General features: G+C 37.5%; 1 protein-coding gene across 1 annotated transcript in view; it reads right to left on the minus strand.

Annotated features, from left to right (window-relative positions):
* LOC150097214 (heparan sulfate glucosamine 3-O-sulfotransferase 6-like) overlaps positions 1 to 17,153 on the minus strand; it is a 55,851-nt gene extending 38,698 nt beyond the window's left edge. Inside the window, exon 1 of the mRNA XM_090407202.1 lies at positions 15,835 to 17,153. Coding sequence (XP_090263328.1) covers positions 15,835 to 16,430 — 596 coding nt within the window. The 5' untranslated portion in view covers positions 16,431 to 17,153. The remainder of the gene's footprint in view (positions 1 to 15,834) is intronic.
* Between the last annotated feature and the right edge of the window lie 600 nt (positions 17,154 to 17,753).

A 17,753-nucleotide genomic window follows, 5' to 3' on the forward strand; every position in this document is an offset into this window, starting at 1 on the left:
GCAGAACCTGGCATAATACCTCAACACTTGGAAAGAACAGCTCCAATGGACTTAACAGCACAACCTGATGAAAGAATAGAGACCGACTCCAGGGCACAACCCAAAGAGAGGATTCCTCCAGTACAAAAGAAAAAATGGTCTTTAATTACAGAGATGATGAAGAACACAAACATCAATTTTACATCAGCCAAGAGTACAGATGAAGGAATCCGGATTCAACCTGAAGGAACTTCGGACTACCGCCAGCTCACCAGACTTATGGATGAACTGAAAGTCCCATATCACACGTTTCAGCTTAAGAGTGAAAAAAATCTAAACGTGGTCATCAGAGGTCTGGCTGAGACCATACCAGCCGAAGAAATAGCTACTGACCTCAGATCACAAGGCCTAGAGCCAATTAAATTATCTCGCATTTACCGAGCAGACAAACGTCCCATGCCTCTGGTCTTAGTGTAGATCAGTAAAGAACATAGAGAAATTTACGACCTTAAAATAGTCTGCAGCTTAGTCATCAAGACTGAACCTCTCAGAAGAAAGGCTTCATCCGGTCAATGCCATCGCTGCCAAAAGTATGGGCATGCACAAAAGCTATGTAAAGCGGATTACAAGTGCGGTGACAACCATCCCTCGCACACTTGCGTCAAACCGCGAACCACGCCCGCCAAGTTTGCAAACTGCGGCGGCTCACACCCAGCCAACTGCAAGGGATTTTCACTCCACCCATCTAACCTGCAGAAGGCTAGAGAGGCACTACCCCCCCCCGCCCACTCAGAAGCAAACTACACCAGAAATCAGAACGCGAACTGTTACTCCCGAGAAATCATACGCATCTACGGTCTCTGCAAGAAACAATCCGGCATCTTGCAACCAAAACTCCGCAGCAATCTTAGCTGCCACTCTAGGAGAGATGTTAATGGCCTTTAGCAAAACAAATCCCAATCAGGCCGACACCAACAAATTCCTCAAAAACACACAAGTCATCTTCTCCGAGATTAATGGATAATACGGTTACCATAACTAACTCAATACAGATTGCATATTAGAATGTTAAGGACTAAACAACAACCTCCTAGAACTAAAAGAATTGGCTGAAAGATATAAGATAGACATCCTTTTAGTCAACGAGACGCACCTTCGGCCTTGCAACAACCCCAAAATAAGGTACTACACACTACTTAGGACAGACATGATCAATACCAGAGGGGGCGAAACGGCTATCTTTGTCAAAAAAAAGCAAAAAGATACAATGCGATCAAGAAAACAACAACTACAAACCTGGAAGAAACTGGAATTGAAATACACACCAACAACACAGGTAGTCTAAAACTATATTCAGTCTACAACCCTCCAGGCAAACCACTCCAAGTCTCAGACCTCTCCCAGCTCCGTGACACAAACGAAGCAACAATAGTGGTGGGAGACCTAAACGCAAAACATCCCGCGCGGAACAGTAGAAACGCCAATAATAATGGGAAGAGCCTACAAAAATTCGCTATGACACGAAACATCACCATAGCAGGTCCTGTTGAACCAACACACTACGGACTACTGGGCAAACCTGACTTGCTCGATATAGCCATGTTCAGGAACACCCCACATCAGTTCCAGTTACAGGTTATTAATGATCTTAGCTCTGACCACAATCCAGTTCTGCTTAGCCTAGGCGGGGAAGCAGAAACCATCCCCGGACAATCCTACACAAATCTCAAGAAGCTCAACGCAACTCTCTGCAACATCACGGGCCCTGTCCCAACCATTCCTCACCCAAAGAAGTAGAAACAGCGATCAGTAAACTGGAAAGCACAATCCAAACTGGCCTTGCAACAGCCTCCACCGTTACCGCTCCAGCTCAAACTAACCTGTTCCCAGAAGAGATTCTAAAGTTTATCCGCAACAAAAACAGGATCAGACGTCTATACCATGCAACACTATCATCCCAGGATAAACAAGAGCTAAACAGGGCAACAAACCTAGTCCGATATGCGATCAAAGGCCATAAGAATCAACTATGGGAGAGGAAACTAAGCTACTTGAACACTGTAGATAATTCATTATGGAAAATGACTAAAGCCCTTTGCAGCGATCACCTCAACATACAACGAATCCATGGAGAAAGAGGCATAGTCTACCGAGACGATGAGAAAGCAGAAGCCTTTGCAGACACCCTGGAGCTGCAATTTCAACCAAACTACACTCATGCAGACTTGCGATTCATTGAAAAAATCCACAAGCAAGTATGCTATGCACTTCATTATACCACCAGCCGTGACAACACAAGCTATACTACGCCAAAGGAAATATACCAAATCATCAAGAACCTCAACAACAGAAAAGCACCAGGTCCTGATCAGATTTCAAACAAAATTATAAAAGCACTCCCTCACAAAACAATAATGCATCTAGTGGCCATCATCAATGCGATGTTAAGACTCAACTACTTCCCACTCGCTGGAAGCAGGCAGATATAATCCTCATCCACAAACCGGGTAAAGCACCCCAATTCCCCCAGAATTACAGACCTATCAGCCTCTTGACAGGCCTTGGGGAAATCGCTGAAAAAGTAATAGCAAAACGCCTACAAAACGAAACGGACAATCTAGACCTAATCCCAAAAGAACAATTTGGTTTTCGAACTGGTCACTGCACAACTCAACAAATGCACAGACTTATAGAATACATAACTATCGGATTTAATTGGAAACAACATACAGGTGCAATCTTCCTGGATGTGGCGAAAGCCTTCGATAAAGTGTGGCACAAAGGCCTCATTCTCAAACTAATAACTGCAAAATACTCACTAAACCTCCAAATCATAGACTCTTACCTGAAAGACCGAAAATTTCAAGTGAAACTCCGTGGGCTCAGATGCACTATAAGAAGTATCACAGCAGGTGTCCCACAAAGCTCCCTATTATCGTTGCTGCTCTTCACCATTTTTATCTCAGACGTCCCAAGCACAGCATCAACCACCATGGCTTTCTATGCAGATGACATGGCGATACTGCCCAGATCGCTCAGACCATACCTAGCCACACAACGACTACAAAACGCACAACGAATCTTGAAAAATGGTTTCGGAAATGAAGAATTGATGTCAATGCAGACAAAAGCACGGCCATACTATTTACAAGGAAGAAAGCAGACCATCATGGAGCAGTCACGATGTTCAATACTGATATCCATGGCAAAAAGAAGTAAAATACCTGGGAATCAAACTAGATAACCATCTTAGCTTCGACTCCCACATCTCTCGTAGAAGCACAGCCAGTCCAGAAAACAAACTAAGAAGATATACAAAGCAATCATCAGACCCATACTAACTTACGGTTCACCAGCGTGGAGCCACACCTCCCCTAGCAACATCAAAAGATTATAAATAATCCAAACCAAATGTCTTCGAATGATCTTCGATGCCCCATGGTCTGTAAGGAAAACTATCCTCCACCAAGACGGAAACCAGATATACCTACGTTTCTCCTCCAGATAGCAACCAAGTACTTTGCTCATGCATCACTCCATCCCAACCTACTCATTCGTGAGTCATCAGATTACGATGAAAAAGACAGATGGAAACATAAACGCCCAAAGGCGGCCCTGATCACAGATTGAAACATTTCTACACAGCCCTAATTAGGGCGAGCCAAGTGCTCAAAACTTTCTTTCATTAAACAATTAAAAAATACCGATTACGGGATAAAAATCCAAGGGACTGATGTCCATCCAGCCATAGAAGTTAAAAGTTATTTTAACATGTCAATATTCGTTTTAGTTTAGAATTGCAATTATCCTCTGGGTGGCATTTGAAGTCTTTGTTATATTACCTCTAAACTTCAACTTTCTATCCTCTAAATTCCAAGATTGTAGCCTGATCAGTTTCTTCTAAATAATATCACCAATAAAATATGACACTGGATATCTCATTACACCAAAGTGCATGGCTTTATAAGGAAGACTACTGCAGAAATCTCAATTTCTCTTGTCTAAATCAGCGGTAACATTATCATACACGTAAAATTTTTTATAATTTTTAATAAATTTTTTATAAAACATAATGAAATAAATCATATTAAATAAATCCTATATTTTTTATATTTTTACAAAGATGTCACAAATGGTTTAAATGCATTTAATCCAACAATAATAAACCAGTCATTCACACATGATTTCCCACGTACAGCTGCCTGATTAATTAAACAGTTAGATCTATATTAGTGAGTACAAACATGTAACATTAGATTCTGATGTCATAACATTTATGAGCAGCTTGTATTTAAGCAAAACAGGAATGCATAAAATACCATCACGATCATGGGAAACTTGGAGAAAGCCGGGGATGGTGAGATGTAGTGGCAGGTAACACGTCACGAAATATTGCCAATGTCGCTTGTCAAAATTTCAGAGAACACAGGCTGTATTTTTCTTTCTCTCATCCTCCGGCTCTTCGGCACACACACACACACACACACATGGCACTCTCTCGTAGGCAGGGAGGCAGGCACGCACACACCACAGTCTGTTCCGTAGCAGCCCAGGCAGGCGGAAAATCCGCTGTCCCCGCCGCATTCAGCTCAGGGAGAATATTGATCATTGGTCTCATAGAACGCGGGTCACCGCCGAGGAGGTTAGCGAATTAAACTATCGGGAAAGTGACACAATGGCACGAGAACACATGACGCTAGACTCCTACCGGGCCACATCAAAGACCACTGATGTATGCCTCGGCCAGATTTAATTTTCTCTGCCAGATCTGGGATGCAGGAAGATGTGGAAAGGGATTTTCTTCCACCAGAGAAACTCCTTCTCCACCCCCCATCACAGAACCTCCCCCCCCCCACACACACACACAGTTCCGAGTGCCTCAATTACGACACTAACGTCAGCTCGACTTTGCTGTTCCTCTTATGGCATTGTCCGTACTAATTAAAAGAGTCATATGACATGACAGTAACAAATTAATTTCTTGTTGCTCCTCCCTTTGCTCTAAACTATATCCTAAGTTGGTGTTGATGATAAGATGTCTTGATTGTTCGTGTACTGACGTTTTAACCGTCCTTCAGTGGCTTAATCAGGGTAAAGGGAGTTGGTTAAAGTTTGCCCATTGCTATCTAAAAATTATGATTTTCCAGTTGTTTGTCATAACAGTTTAAGAACGTTATCTGCTTAATACGTTCATGACTTCTATTTAAGTTTCTCGTTAAAAGATAATAAATAAAACATACCAGAAAGTATAATAATATACTCAAATACTAAAAAAATTCTTAAAATTTTTGATTGTAACTAATGTTTTTTTTTATAGTTTATCCCAAACCATTTATGTTTCCTACATATGGGAAATATACAGTTTAATCAGAAGAGTTACGCCAGATTTTAATCAGAAGAGTTACGCCAGATGGCATCAAGATAGATCAATCAATCGACCGTGAGATGCGGTGATTGATTCACTCAATCCAATACCCTTGGAGGGTAATGGATAGCAATGCTGTAGCTAATGAAGCTTTAACTGAGGCTCGGCTATTGCTGTTACCCTCCTGCCATGATCAGAGCTTTAATAGCTCAATAACACCTTATCCTTACACTGTTCTCTACAGATAACGGGGAAGATGAAAAGCATTCTTGCTTTTCATCTTCATCTATATATATATATTTTTCATCTATATATATATATATATATATATATATATATATTATTTATATATAGTGGGATATTATTTAATAAGGTTAAAACACCTTATAGTAACTTATTCTGGTAAAATACTTATAAGCTCTCTATTACTAAAATCTTGGTATTTTTGGCTCCCACTAATGAGACCTCAATAAAGATCGGGGCCTGTCTGGGTAGTGTTGTAGCCAATGAAGTTTAACTGAGGCTCGGCTATTGCCGATATGAGTTCGATCTCTTAAGGTTTTTGCCTCGAGGGAGCATTTTGAGTCTCCGGGGAAAGTGTTTTCCGGTACTGCACGGTGAGGGGAGTTTGTCGTTGAATGCTTTTCTGCGGAATATGGAATATGAGCGGTTCTGTTCGGTGGTGGTGGTGGTGGGTGGAAGGCCATCACTGTGGAGCCAACGCTGAGATGGACGATCTTTCGCCCACAATTGAGTGGCCTAGGGATCGTCCGAATTTTTAGAGACGGCTTTACTTATTCATAAGGTCGAAACCGGTCTGGGTAGTGGTCCCTTGCCTTTAATACAAAGCATCATACATCTCTTCCAGGAGATGTGCTAATATAAAAGGTAGATAAAATATAAAAAGTAGATTAAGCTCTGATCACTAATCTTAATATTCACCCTTAATGCAAAGCACATCTCCTGGAGGAGATGTGCTTTGCATTAAGGGTAAATATTAAGATTAGTGATCAGAGCTTAATCTACTTTTACCATGAGTTGCCTTGGTCTTGTACTACGTGCAGGGTCAGCTAGACTTGCAACACTTGCAGGCGCAAACTTGACTTATTTGTCTGTTTGCTTACTTGGGAAATGAAGTAAAACCAGGTTTAAAAAAACTTGGTATCTTTAACATATATATATATAACTGAGGCTCGGCTATTGCCGTAACCCAGCCATGACTAGAACGTTTAGCTCAATAACACCCCATCCACACAGATTTTCTTCATTCAGATGACGGGATAAAGAGTCAAGGACTCAGTCCATCTCCCCAGTTCTTTTAAGAACTAAGAACGTATGGTTATTGGCAGGAATCGACCATGAGATGCGGTGATTAACACCTTTGGAGGGTAATGGATGGCAATGCTGTAGCCAATGAAGTTATAACTGAGACTTGCTATTGCTGTTACCCTCCTGCCATGATCAGAGCTTTAATAGCTCAATAACACCTTATCCCTACACTGTCCTCTACAGATAATGGGGAAGATGAAAAGCATTCTTGCTTCGCCCCTTTAAGTCCTTAACAGGAACGTATGATTATTGGATTTAGTAATTCATGTGTATGCGAAAAGCATTACAAACGTGTAACGCTGTGTATTGGTTTTCTTAACGCAGTGACTGAGGATGGAATGGTTTATAATTCAAAGAGGAGAACAGTGATGACTACAAATAAATTTGCTGTTTATAGCGACCTATTAAAAATTTAATTAAAATAAAAACGTTGGAGTATATATTCCAAGAATATACTCCAATGTTGTAATTAAAATTAAAACATTGGAGTATATTTTCGTTTTCAGCACTGTATTTGTTCTACTAATGTTGATAAGAAAGTAATGCTCCTATTTTTTCTCAGAAACTATAATTTATTAAAGAGTGATATTTACAAGGATTAATACTGCATTTTTCTAAAGCGTTATGACATTTTTAAAACCAATTCTCTGTCATTCTCTATACACTTTTGCCTTCGCTAAAACTCCGATGTGAGACCTCCTCACCAACAACTTCTTTCAGCCTCTCGTTGTCCCAAAATGGCGTCTCTGGAGTGTATCATTCACATGACCAAAAAAGGTGGCAATCAGAAGGTATTAGATCCGGGATATGGACGGAATTGAGAAGATTAGTCCAGCGAAATGTGGTAATTGCATCCCTTTTACACAATCTGTGTGTGAGATCAGGTATTGTCGTGGGGAACTATGACATTATGTTTTGATTCTACGGATACATGTCGCTCAATTTCTCGAGCTTTTTTTTTTCTCACTAAAGTGTCTCACCCAACGTCTGACAATATCGTCTCTTTACACATATTTCGTAAGGATATGAATTACCATCGGACTCACATCTTCCGCAGTAAGGACTTCACCATAATAGCCAACATTTTGAACTACTTGTATACTGCACTCAGGTGACTGCGATCGATCCCAGCGCCACTCACTATAGTGGAACTAGAGACTACTACTACTACTACTACTACTATCCACTTAGTTAGTTGTTACTTAGTTGTCAAGCTTTCTGCACTACTCCAATCTCAAGAAAAGAATAGGAGGCATTATTTTCGTACCACCATCTGTAATAAATGTTTGTAAAAAGTAATGCTACTTATGTTAGAACATTTAATTATACATGTGAATTTTTTTATTCAGTGTTGATTATTGTGTTCCCATTTTCTGTTTTTTTTTTTTTTTATGAAATTCATTTTTTGACAGCAACTCGCTCATAAACCAGCCTAACCATAGTAAAAACAATTATAACAGAGCATAGTAGTAAAATATAAACAGCGAAGTTGAATAAAATAACAGAAACAAAAAATGCAATAATAAAAAAAAAACTTGGAAATCAGTGCAATTAACACAAACTTATTGGGACCAAAAAAAAAAAACACATATATATATATATATATATATATATATATAACGCTAAAATATAATACAAAAATATAAACTCTACAATTAAAAAAATATTTTGTTACAATGAGTATACACAGGTTACCTATACGTAGAATGGTGAATTATAATCACCACAATGGTGATTACTCGATGTATTCACTGGCATTTTTTTTTTCAGCAATGAGTTAATGAATATCGGACAATGGTTCTGAGGTTATTTTTGCTACAGGTTCCTATATTTCTCTCACAAATATAAACCTGACGTACATTTGGTAGCAGTATTATACAAAAAGTAAGTTAAGGAGAAGAAAGCAGTGCTGTTGCTTTTTCAGGTCACTTTCGCACGCACGCAAGCACACACACACACACACACACACACACACACACACACACACACACACACACACACACACACACACACACACACACACACAGAGAGAGAGAGAGAGAGAGAATATGTCGGTATAATGAATTCAAATTGTCAAAGGAGATCACATACCAATCAACAGAAATTGAGAAAAAATTCGAGAATAATAATTTTTTTTAATTAAAAAAATCAGACAATAACACCAAGTTACGATGGATAAGGTGGTGGAATGTGTATATTAATATGGTTGCTACTAGTTTAATATATCCAAAATAAAATAAAAATAATAATATGAGCACAATTGCCTGCGTAACATGTATATACATTTGAATTTTCAGTTTCTCTGAGAATTCCAAGTAAAGTGAAACCAGTCCAAGACAATTCATTCAAATAAAAATATGCGGACATTATTGCGAGCAGCACAAAAGGCAATAATCCTACCAAGAACTCAAATTTAGGGGTCAAGCGAGAGCTTTAACGCGACACACACTACTGCATAGTGATCATTCCAATAACGCTTCTGTTTCCAGCCCTACTAGAAACGTAATTAAGACACAGTCAGTTGGGGGGAAGTGGTTGATGGGTTCCTTCTCACGATATCTCTACTCAGCCTAGAAGTTAATGGTGGGGGTACGGAAGAGAATACCCTTCACAATGATGGGTGAGGGATTTGGAAGTGTACTGGGTAAGGAAAAATTACTAAAGGGAGAGTTAGTAATTAAGTGTAAAAAATGAGGGACATTCCAGAATGCAAAGAATGCGGGACAAAATTTGTATTAACAGTCAGAGATGTGGGAAGATTTCCATCATACGACTTGTTTCTAGAACACAGTCAGTAAACATAAAATTGCTATAAGAATCGGATTCTTTTGATGTGATCTGCTAAGAGCTTTGTGCTAACTACAAGATAAATAAATAGAAGGAATAAATTGGGTGATTCAAATTAATGTCAATTTGTTTATCCTACATTATATTGAAAAAAATACTAATTTAAGTAAATATGTTTCATAAAAAAAAAGAAAAATGTGTAATTGACATTTATCTGTGATTATTGATCAGGTTAAGTGTAGCTCTTTCTTGCAGAAAGAGCTACTACACTTAGAAAAGTATAACTTTGCTTTCTAAACTTAATTTTAACTATGATAGACCGATTAATAAAATATTTTCTCCACACTAGTCTGGCAATTATCTATTTTCCGGAGAGTGTCTATTTCTGAGGAAAAAAATCTGTATATCTAGGAGTAGGGTAAGAATTCATCGCAACCTAAAATCAGCTAACTCACCTTCCGCTGAAAAGTCCAATAAAGATGATTGGCACCTTACATAGATTTCGAATTTAGGTCTATCGTAGGAGTTGGATTTCTGCATTGTCACCTTTGCTTGAGTTTGGAACATTAATAACAGATTGCTATCATTGTGGTTTTGAATTACGGCCGACGAACTAAGACTACGAAGCCAGCTTATTATGTCCGTGTATTTCTTTTGTTCGTTTGCCTGTTTTGTTGGTTGGAAAAAAAAATCAAAGTTTCGGGGAAAAAACCTTCAATTCCGTATGAGACTGGTTATATCACAATGATACATTGCATTAGCCTTTACTCCTTAATTTGAAAAAAAAAAGCTTACATTCCCTGCATTTAAGGATAAGGTTAAGTTTTGGATCAACTATATCTTCACGTTCATTGCTAAGGCTACGTTATTTGGAAAACTTAGGTTTTGTCTACCTGTTCAGGTCTATGCAGGTTATAAAGGGTTAACCAAGCGATGTATAAGGCAGAAATCCAACTCCTGAGATCAGATATAATTTTCTTTTCTACTTTAGATCTTCTGTAAATAAGACAGTGTCAGTAGTATCACACCGGGCTAATTCACTGTGAAAAAGTAATAGAATTAGAAAAATCATAATCCTCATTCGGTCTGAAATAATTTAGCTCATTTCCATTTCAGAAGACAACAAAACAAAAGTTGAGATATAAAAAGATAGAATCGATAACGAATGCAGATAAGATTAAATTGATGTCGCTTGAAGAACATAAAAACGTCTTGTATCATAAATAAATCAATCTCCCTAAGGTACATAAAGAAAACCCTGTTGAACGAATAGAGAATCAAGCAGCCTGAAGAAGAAAGGTAAAAGATTGAGGTCCAAACAGATAAAGTGATAAGCACTGATCAATATTTTTCAGAATCAGAATTCTATCTTCTGTTATCAAAATAAACAAGTTCGACTGAAAGAAATTTTTGTAAAAATCTAGGAAATTATTTCGACGATAAAATACCCACGGTTCTTTCGGTTTCCGTACGGAGGCGTCGAGAATGAACATCTTATGGATCATTTATATATGCAGCGAGTTTGTTTCTATAAAAAAAAATGTTTGTCAATGAAATTGGTAACAGAGGCTTTTTTTTCTTTTTTTTGAGACTGGCATTCAAAGAGGCTGACAGGGAACTGTGTATATCGCCTAGTTAACTCATGCGCTTTCTCCGATGCGTGTAAATATTTGATGCGAATTATTCATTTGAAAGTAGTGTCAGTATAAAAAATTTCATATTTGATTTTGTACAGCATGCTAAATAATTACTGGGTATCTAAATTAGCCTTTTCTAATTAATAAATAGCCTTTTATTCAATTTTTAAAAAAAAAAAAGCAGAACAGGCTATAGATTTCTTATCCACTTGCAAGAGTTATGAGTATTTGATCTTCTTTTTTCAAATTAGCGTTTTATTTTTTAAAGGCTAACTCTCATTTACCTTTTTTGTTAACGTCAAATGGCATTTCGTTTATTTCTTAAGGGCAAAACTATCATTATCCTTTTATCGAGGTCAAATAACACTTCGTTTATTTTTTAAAAGGCAAAACTATCATTATTTTTTGGTAACGACAGATATGACATTTTGTTTATTTTTAAAGATAAAACTATCATTATCCTTTGTTAAGATGAAATAGTATTTTTGTATATTAAAAAAAAGGCTAAACTATCATTATCATTTGTTAAAGTGTCATATAATTTAACCTTCACAAAACTATTGTTTGTGAAGGTTAAATTGCACTTTATTTATTTTTTAAAAGGCAAACTATCATTATTTTTGTTAAGGTCAAATGATATTTTGTTTATTTTTAAAGGTTAAACGATCATTATCCTTTGTTAAGGTCAAATAATATTTTGGCATATTTTTTTAAAAAGGCTCAACTCTCATTATCCTTTTGTTAGTGAAATGGCATTTTATTTTTTTAAGGCTAAACTCTCATTACTCTGTTGATAAAGTCAAACGATATTTTGAAAGGATAAAGTAGTTTTCCTCGTGTAATAATAATGAATATGGTATTTACCTATTGTATTGGCAAATTAGGTATGTTTAAATGACTAAGATGTAGTATTTAACCAGATTTTTCTCGAAATTATTATGACCATTATTTTGAAATGACTGCGAGACGATTGGGCCAGGTGTTTCTTAGTCTTTATTTAACATTCATTGATTAGGCTAAAGTTAAATTAACCTTCATCTGTTACTCAAGGCTAAATAAGATTAATATTTCCTATATATGAGGAAACAATATATTTTTATTGAATGACGATGATGCATTATCAGCTAATTGTGACCTTAGAATCTTTTTCGTAAATATTTCCTCCCTTAGCAATGTGTGATGTTGGGAGTTGCGTCTATTCTGCCTGATGCCATGATTCTCTCCATCACTATAATAAACCTTTTTTCCCCTTATCTCTTTTTTTCTTTTCGCATAAAAAATACCTGACACTAAATTTGCAAATGTTGCCCGTTTGGGGAATTAACGATATTAAAAAAACCCTCAGGGACAAACCAATCCTTCATGTATAATTCTGCGGTGAATTTTTTTTCGCAGCTCTTCACTGAAAGGTTCACGCTACAGACACACCCATTAACGCTCATCCTGCGTGAGGCCGTTTTCAGAGCGCGAGGCGACACATGCATCCTCTCTCTCTCTCTCTCTCTCTCTGTTGGTTCGTTTGGTAGAGGCGGATTCTACCAATGATTGATGTTTAGAAGAGGACACAAACAACAATCTGATCTACCATTATGGCGTGTAGCATCACATACTTTCCTGGCACGTGAACCGGAAAGAATTTAAAAGTGAGATGTACTTTGATGATTTCCTTCCAGTTGTAGGGAGAAGGCAAAGACAACAACAACAAAATATGATCTAGAAAGAATTTAAAACTGAAATGCACATTGTTAATTTCCTTCCAGTTTTGGAAGAAAAAAAGGCAATGAAAACAGCAAGAAATATGGGAGCCAGAAAGAATTTAAAACTGAAATGCGCACTGCTAATTTCCTTCCAGTTTTGGAAGAAAAAAAAGACAGACAACAGCAACAAACATGGGAGCCAGAAAGAATTTAAAACTGAAATGCGCATTGCTAATTTCCTTCCAGTTTAGGAAGAAAAAAAGGCAATGACAACAGCAACAAACATGGGAGCCAGAAAGAATTTAAAACTGAAATGCGCATTGCTAATTTCCTTCCAGTTTTGGAAGAAAGAAATATAAAGACAACAGCAAACATGTGGGCTGGAAAGAATTTAAAAGTGAAATACGCATTGATGATTTTTCTTTCTTTCAATTTGTAGGGGGAAAATGGCAAATAAACATCAAACTTTTTAGCAATTTTTACAAAATACATTTGTAGTCTAGTGTATATCTAATTGAGTTATCTTTCTAGCATATTTTCTCGTTTATTAAGTTGCATTTTCATATGTGAGGCATCACATGACAGTCATATATCAGTCGGTAAGGAAATTTTGGCAGTGAACATATATTAAAAGGACGTTGCCATGACAACAACTGGGGACAGAAAGTGTTTATGTACGTGCAGGTAATACTCATTAAGGCAACAAGCGGTGTAGATGGCAATTCTTGCATACTGCGGAAGAGAAATTGCAGATTCACTCGGGTTCTAGTCTACTCTTTTCCCCGACTTAGTCTCAAGTAACCTTAGCTGCTGCACTTCATATTACAGATGAGCGGTGCGCTCTCTTTTCCTGCAGCCTAGTCTAATGACTCCCGTGAGATATGACAACAGTCACGCAAAAAAGAAATCATGGCAGATCGCGGGAGGTGTACAAAATATAAAACTTTTGTTTGTACTTCCACAAAGTGTAAGTTATTTAGACTGGATTGCAGATGAAAAAGAACACTTCGTCCGACCAAGTGACACCACCAGAATCGATCTCTGCGCCCTCTAGTAGAAATTGAGAAAATTGTTAATTTTATTATTTCATAGTATTTTCTTTCTCTTACTCTGATGATGTTTTTTTTTCTCATTTCGGTACATTTTTCTTTTTCTAAAGGCACTTAGAATTTTTAATAGAATCATCGCTCGTACAGGTATAGTAAAATAAGCAATAATTCTACCAATTATTCCTAATCGGTGAAAAATAGCGAAATGACTGTAAAAGTTGCTGGTCATTGATTTGTACACTATTAATAAGCAAAATTCAAAATTCTACCATAGAGGGCGCTAAAATCAGCAAGCAATTATTACGTTTTTTGTTGTTGTTGTTCTCTCTCTGTGTCTTTTATAATTACTGAGACTAAAAGCTCTTCCAATTTATTTTCGTTTATTTATTTATTTTTAAAATTTTATTTTTGTTCATTTTACAATGTGCCGGAAATGTCAGCAATGCATCTGGAGTTCCCTATTGTCGAAATTCGCAATATTTTATCTTTTGTTTTCTCTTCGGAGCTTCCAACATCAAACAATAGAATGAACAATTTGCCCATCAGAGTCCATAAATCACTTCGATCGCCTCTAGCGTTCTCTTAGTAGCGTTCAATAATTAGCAGTTGATTAATTAGCTGTAATCTGCATTGTCGGCCAGACGATATTGTGCAGAGGTGAATTTTATTTTAAAATAATTTATCACGTTGGCGATTGCCTGTGACACTTTTCATTATTCACCCACAAAACAATCCTTCAGGAACAAAAGGGGAAAAGAGAAAGGAGATGATATTTCTTGTTAATGTGTTGTAAAAGGTATGAACTTTGCTAGTGTGGACTTCGGTTTCTACATTGATGTCATCGGAGCCCGAGTATCAGTGAGAGATCACTATTGTTTCGAGCTAGCCTTACTTCCGTGGCCCCTACCGTCAGCTGGAGTAAAGCTAACTGGTCAGGATAATAGGGAGAAGGGAGGTCAGTCGCATGAGATGACTTTTAGGCCTTAGTCATTAATATAAATTATCATAAACTCTAATTGCAAAAGGATATTCATTAAAAGTTGGTAAATGCTTATGAGTGGGATTATCGCATCGTGAGGGCAAATACAACAATAGCTTTCATCTAAAAAATTTCAACAGCTTTCATCTAAAATTCAGTTGTTCTCTTAAAAGGCATATTAGTCTACTTATAATTTGTTAATTCAATATTTATTATGGTGTAAACTTATAAACTATTTCATTTTTAAATAAAACATTAAAATTTAAAAATAATAAAACAAAAAGTAAATTTTATATTAATTAAATATTGTTTTAAATTCTTAAAATAATTAAAATAAATTAAAATCTTAAAATAAATAACATTATCATTTAAAGGTTACTACTATACTTTTCAAATTCGCACTTTGAGTGAACACCATTACATACAGAGAAATAATAGAAAAAACAATAGAAATAGCATCTATTATCTAGTTCTTTATAAATGTGCATTCAACCTTAGTGAGATGGTGATGGTGGAGACCGACTGCTTATTTTCTAAAAAAAAAAGTTAGTGTTAAGCCTCTCTATAGGGAATGCAAAAAAGCGTTAGTAGAATTGTTTACGTTATCTTAATTATTTGCAGGGGAACTCCCTATTGGTTGACACCCCAGAATGAAAAATTTTAAGAATATAAAGTAAACTGAATTATAGAAAAATTAAACTTGTTTTTGAAAAAATTACAATAATAATAGTGACTAATCATGTGAAAGAAAGAACAATTATTTTAAATTTATACACCAAATAAAAAATTAAATAAGAAATAATGATAATGAATGATTAAATGTAACGTAATAGTTTAGATCCATTACCCTTGGAGGGTAATGATGGCACAAAAATAATGAAGTTCTAACTGAACGTAATAGTTTGTTCGTAGATGATGAATTTATATAGTCTGATATTATACCATCTCATCTCATAGGACTTGCAAACCTATTACAAACGAATCATACAGAACAAGCAGATATCCAACTCACCTGTACCATTCCAGTCCTCTGTGGTAGAAGCGGTCAAAGAAATGTGTCTCTGGTCCAGTAGCCCGGATGTCGGGATGTAGCCTCAGAAACTCCAGCAAGGCTCTGGTCCCACACTTCTTGACTCCGATGATAAGTGCTTGAGGTAGTCTTTTACTAATAAAGGCTGCCGAGTCGCGGGTCGACACCAGTGGTCTGCTTCCCACCCTAAACCCAGCACTCCTTGGCGATCCCGTGGAACGAGATCCGTTTGTCACCGGCATGCTTCTGTTGTTCCCTTCCACAGAAGTGTTTACGGCAGGGGGGTGATGCTCTTCGAAACCGACTTCTGGGCGTTCCTTGATGCTTCGGGGTAACCAAGCACTCACCGCATAATCGCCGGGGTTCCAAGGATTTCCGTTGTTTAACCTGTGGGTTTGTTGAACACGAAAATAGGCGTCCGAAGTAGTTCGAGAGTCCGACACGAGAAGATGGACGCTGTCGGCGTTGGTGATGAGGACGTACGAAGTGAGGGCATACCAAGTATAACACATAATCCCACAGCACATCACCGTTAACAGAAACCCCCTGCGAAGACTCCGACACCACAGTGTCTGCATGCTGATCACTCACTAAATCCCACGATCACTCCACAACAGCCACCTCTCAAACCTTGTAAACATCTCCCATATCACTTTCCTCAACTCCACTTCTTCGTCCATCTTCAATGGGTTTTTTGTTTCTTTTTAATTTCCCCTTTTTTAAAAAATATATTTGGGTCCTTGAAATATTCAACGACTCACGCACTGTCAAATCCACACAGACAAGTCACTTGGCTAAATGTTGTCAATTTCACGTACCTGCAAACCAACAATGAATGGCTCGCGATAATTGCACGTGGTTGTCATGGCTACACTGGCCATTAGAATTCCAAGCACTAAAACACCATGCTCAGTAATTAGCAGATGTTTCATAGTGTACAGGCCTTTCCCTTAATATCGTTGTAGACACACCCACGCGGGATTTTTTTTCACGCGTTTTGACAACACCATCTTGTACTCCATACCGGGATGCCTAACGGAAGAGAGGGAAACGGACAAAAACTGATATGCGGAATGCCAGGTGTTTCGTGTCCCGACACATGTCACAGATAACCTTGATAGCGATGTGCGTACAATCCACCGTATGATGCCGTCGTGTGCCGACACTGCACGTCGTTCTGTTCCATCTTTTGACAGTCTTGACGCTCGAGCCTAAAATGCGATTGGAAGTTTGGGACACTAAAGATCGTCAATGGGTATACAAACGGAGCGAAGGGGTTGTCGTCGTTTCCCCCGCTCCTACATGTGACAGTGTGTGTGCAGCGGCACACAAGCAACCGCGCTGGAACAGGAGAAATAATGAAATGCGAAGAGAAGGTTCAAAGAACGTCAACAGCTGAACGAGATGCTACTGCCCTCTATCGGAGAAAGTATAGCTGCTTGCTCCAATTGATTTATATGTACTTGGGACAGCGCTGCTTTAACTGATGGGTGGCCTATTTATTAGCGAAAACTTTTATCGGAGATCCAATACACAGACGGATGGGAAAACGATCTTCGATTCTTTCATCAATAATTAGCATTAATTAAGAAAAATTAGATAGGGAAAATAAAAAAAAACTGGGGTGAAAGAGATAAAAAGATAACTCGTGAAAAAACAGAAAAATAAAGGAAATGCGTGATAGGAAAAATAAAAAAATTAAACAGCAAAAAGAAATAAATGAATAAAGGAAAAAAAAAGAAATGAGAGTCACGTGATATTTATAATGAAGGATTATTAATTCCTCTATGCAAAGTTCTCTAGAAAGAAACTTATCTGTTTCAACTCGAGCTAAATAAGGACGTGAAAACGATCGTAGATGCATTATCGACATGTTCTTAGCCACCCCCGTTTAGTCCCCC

Source organism: Typopeltis vanoorti, chromosome 17 (assembly GCF_054136105.1).
Source record: "Typopeltis vanoorti isolate ZY-2024b chromosome 17, IOZ_Tvanoo_1.0, whole genome shotgun sequence".
NCBI lineage: Eukaryota > Metazoa > Arthropoda > Arachnida > Uropygi > Thelyphonidae > Typopeltis > Typopeltis vanoorti.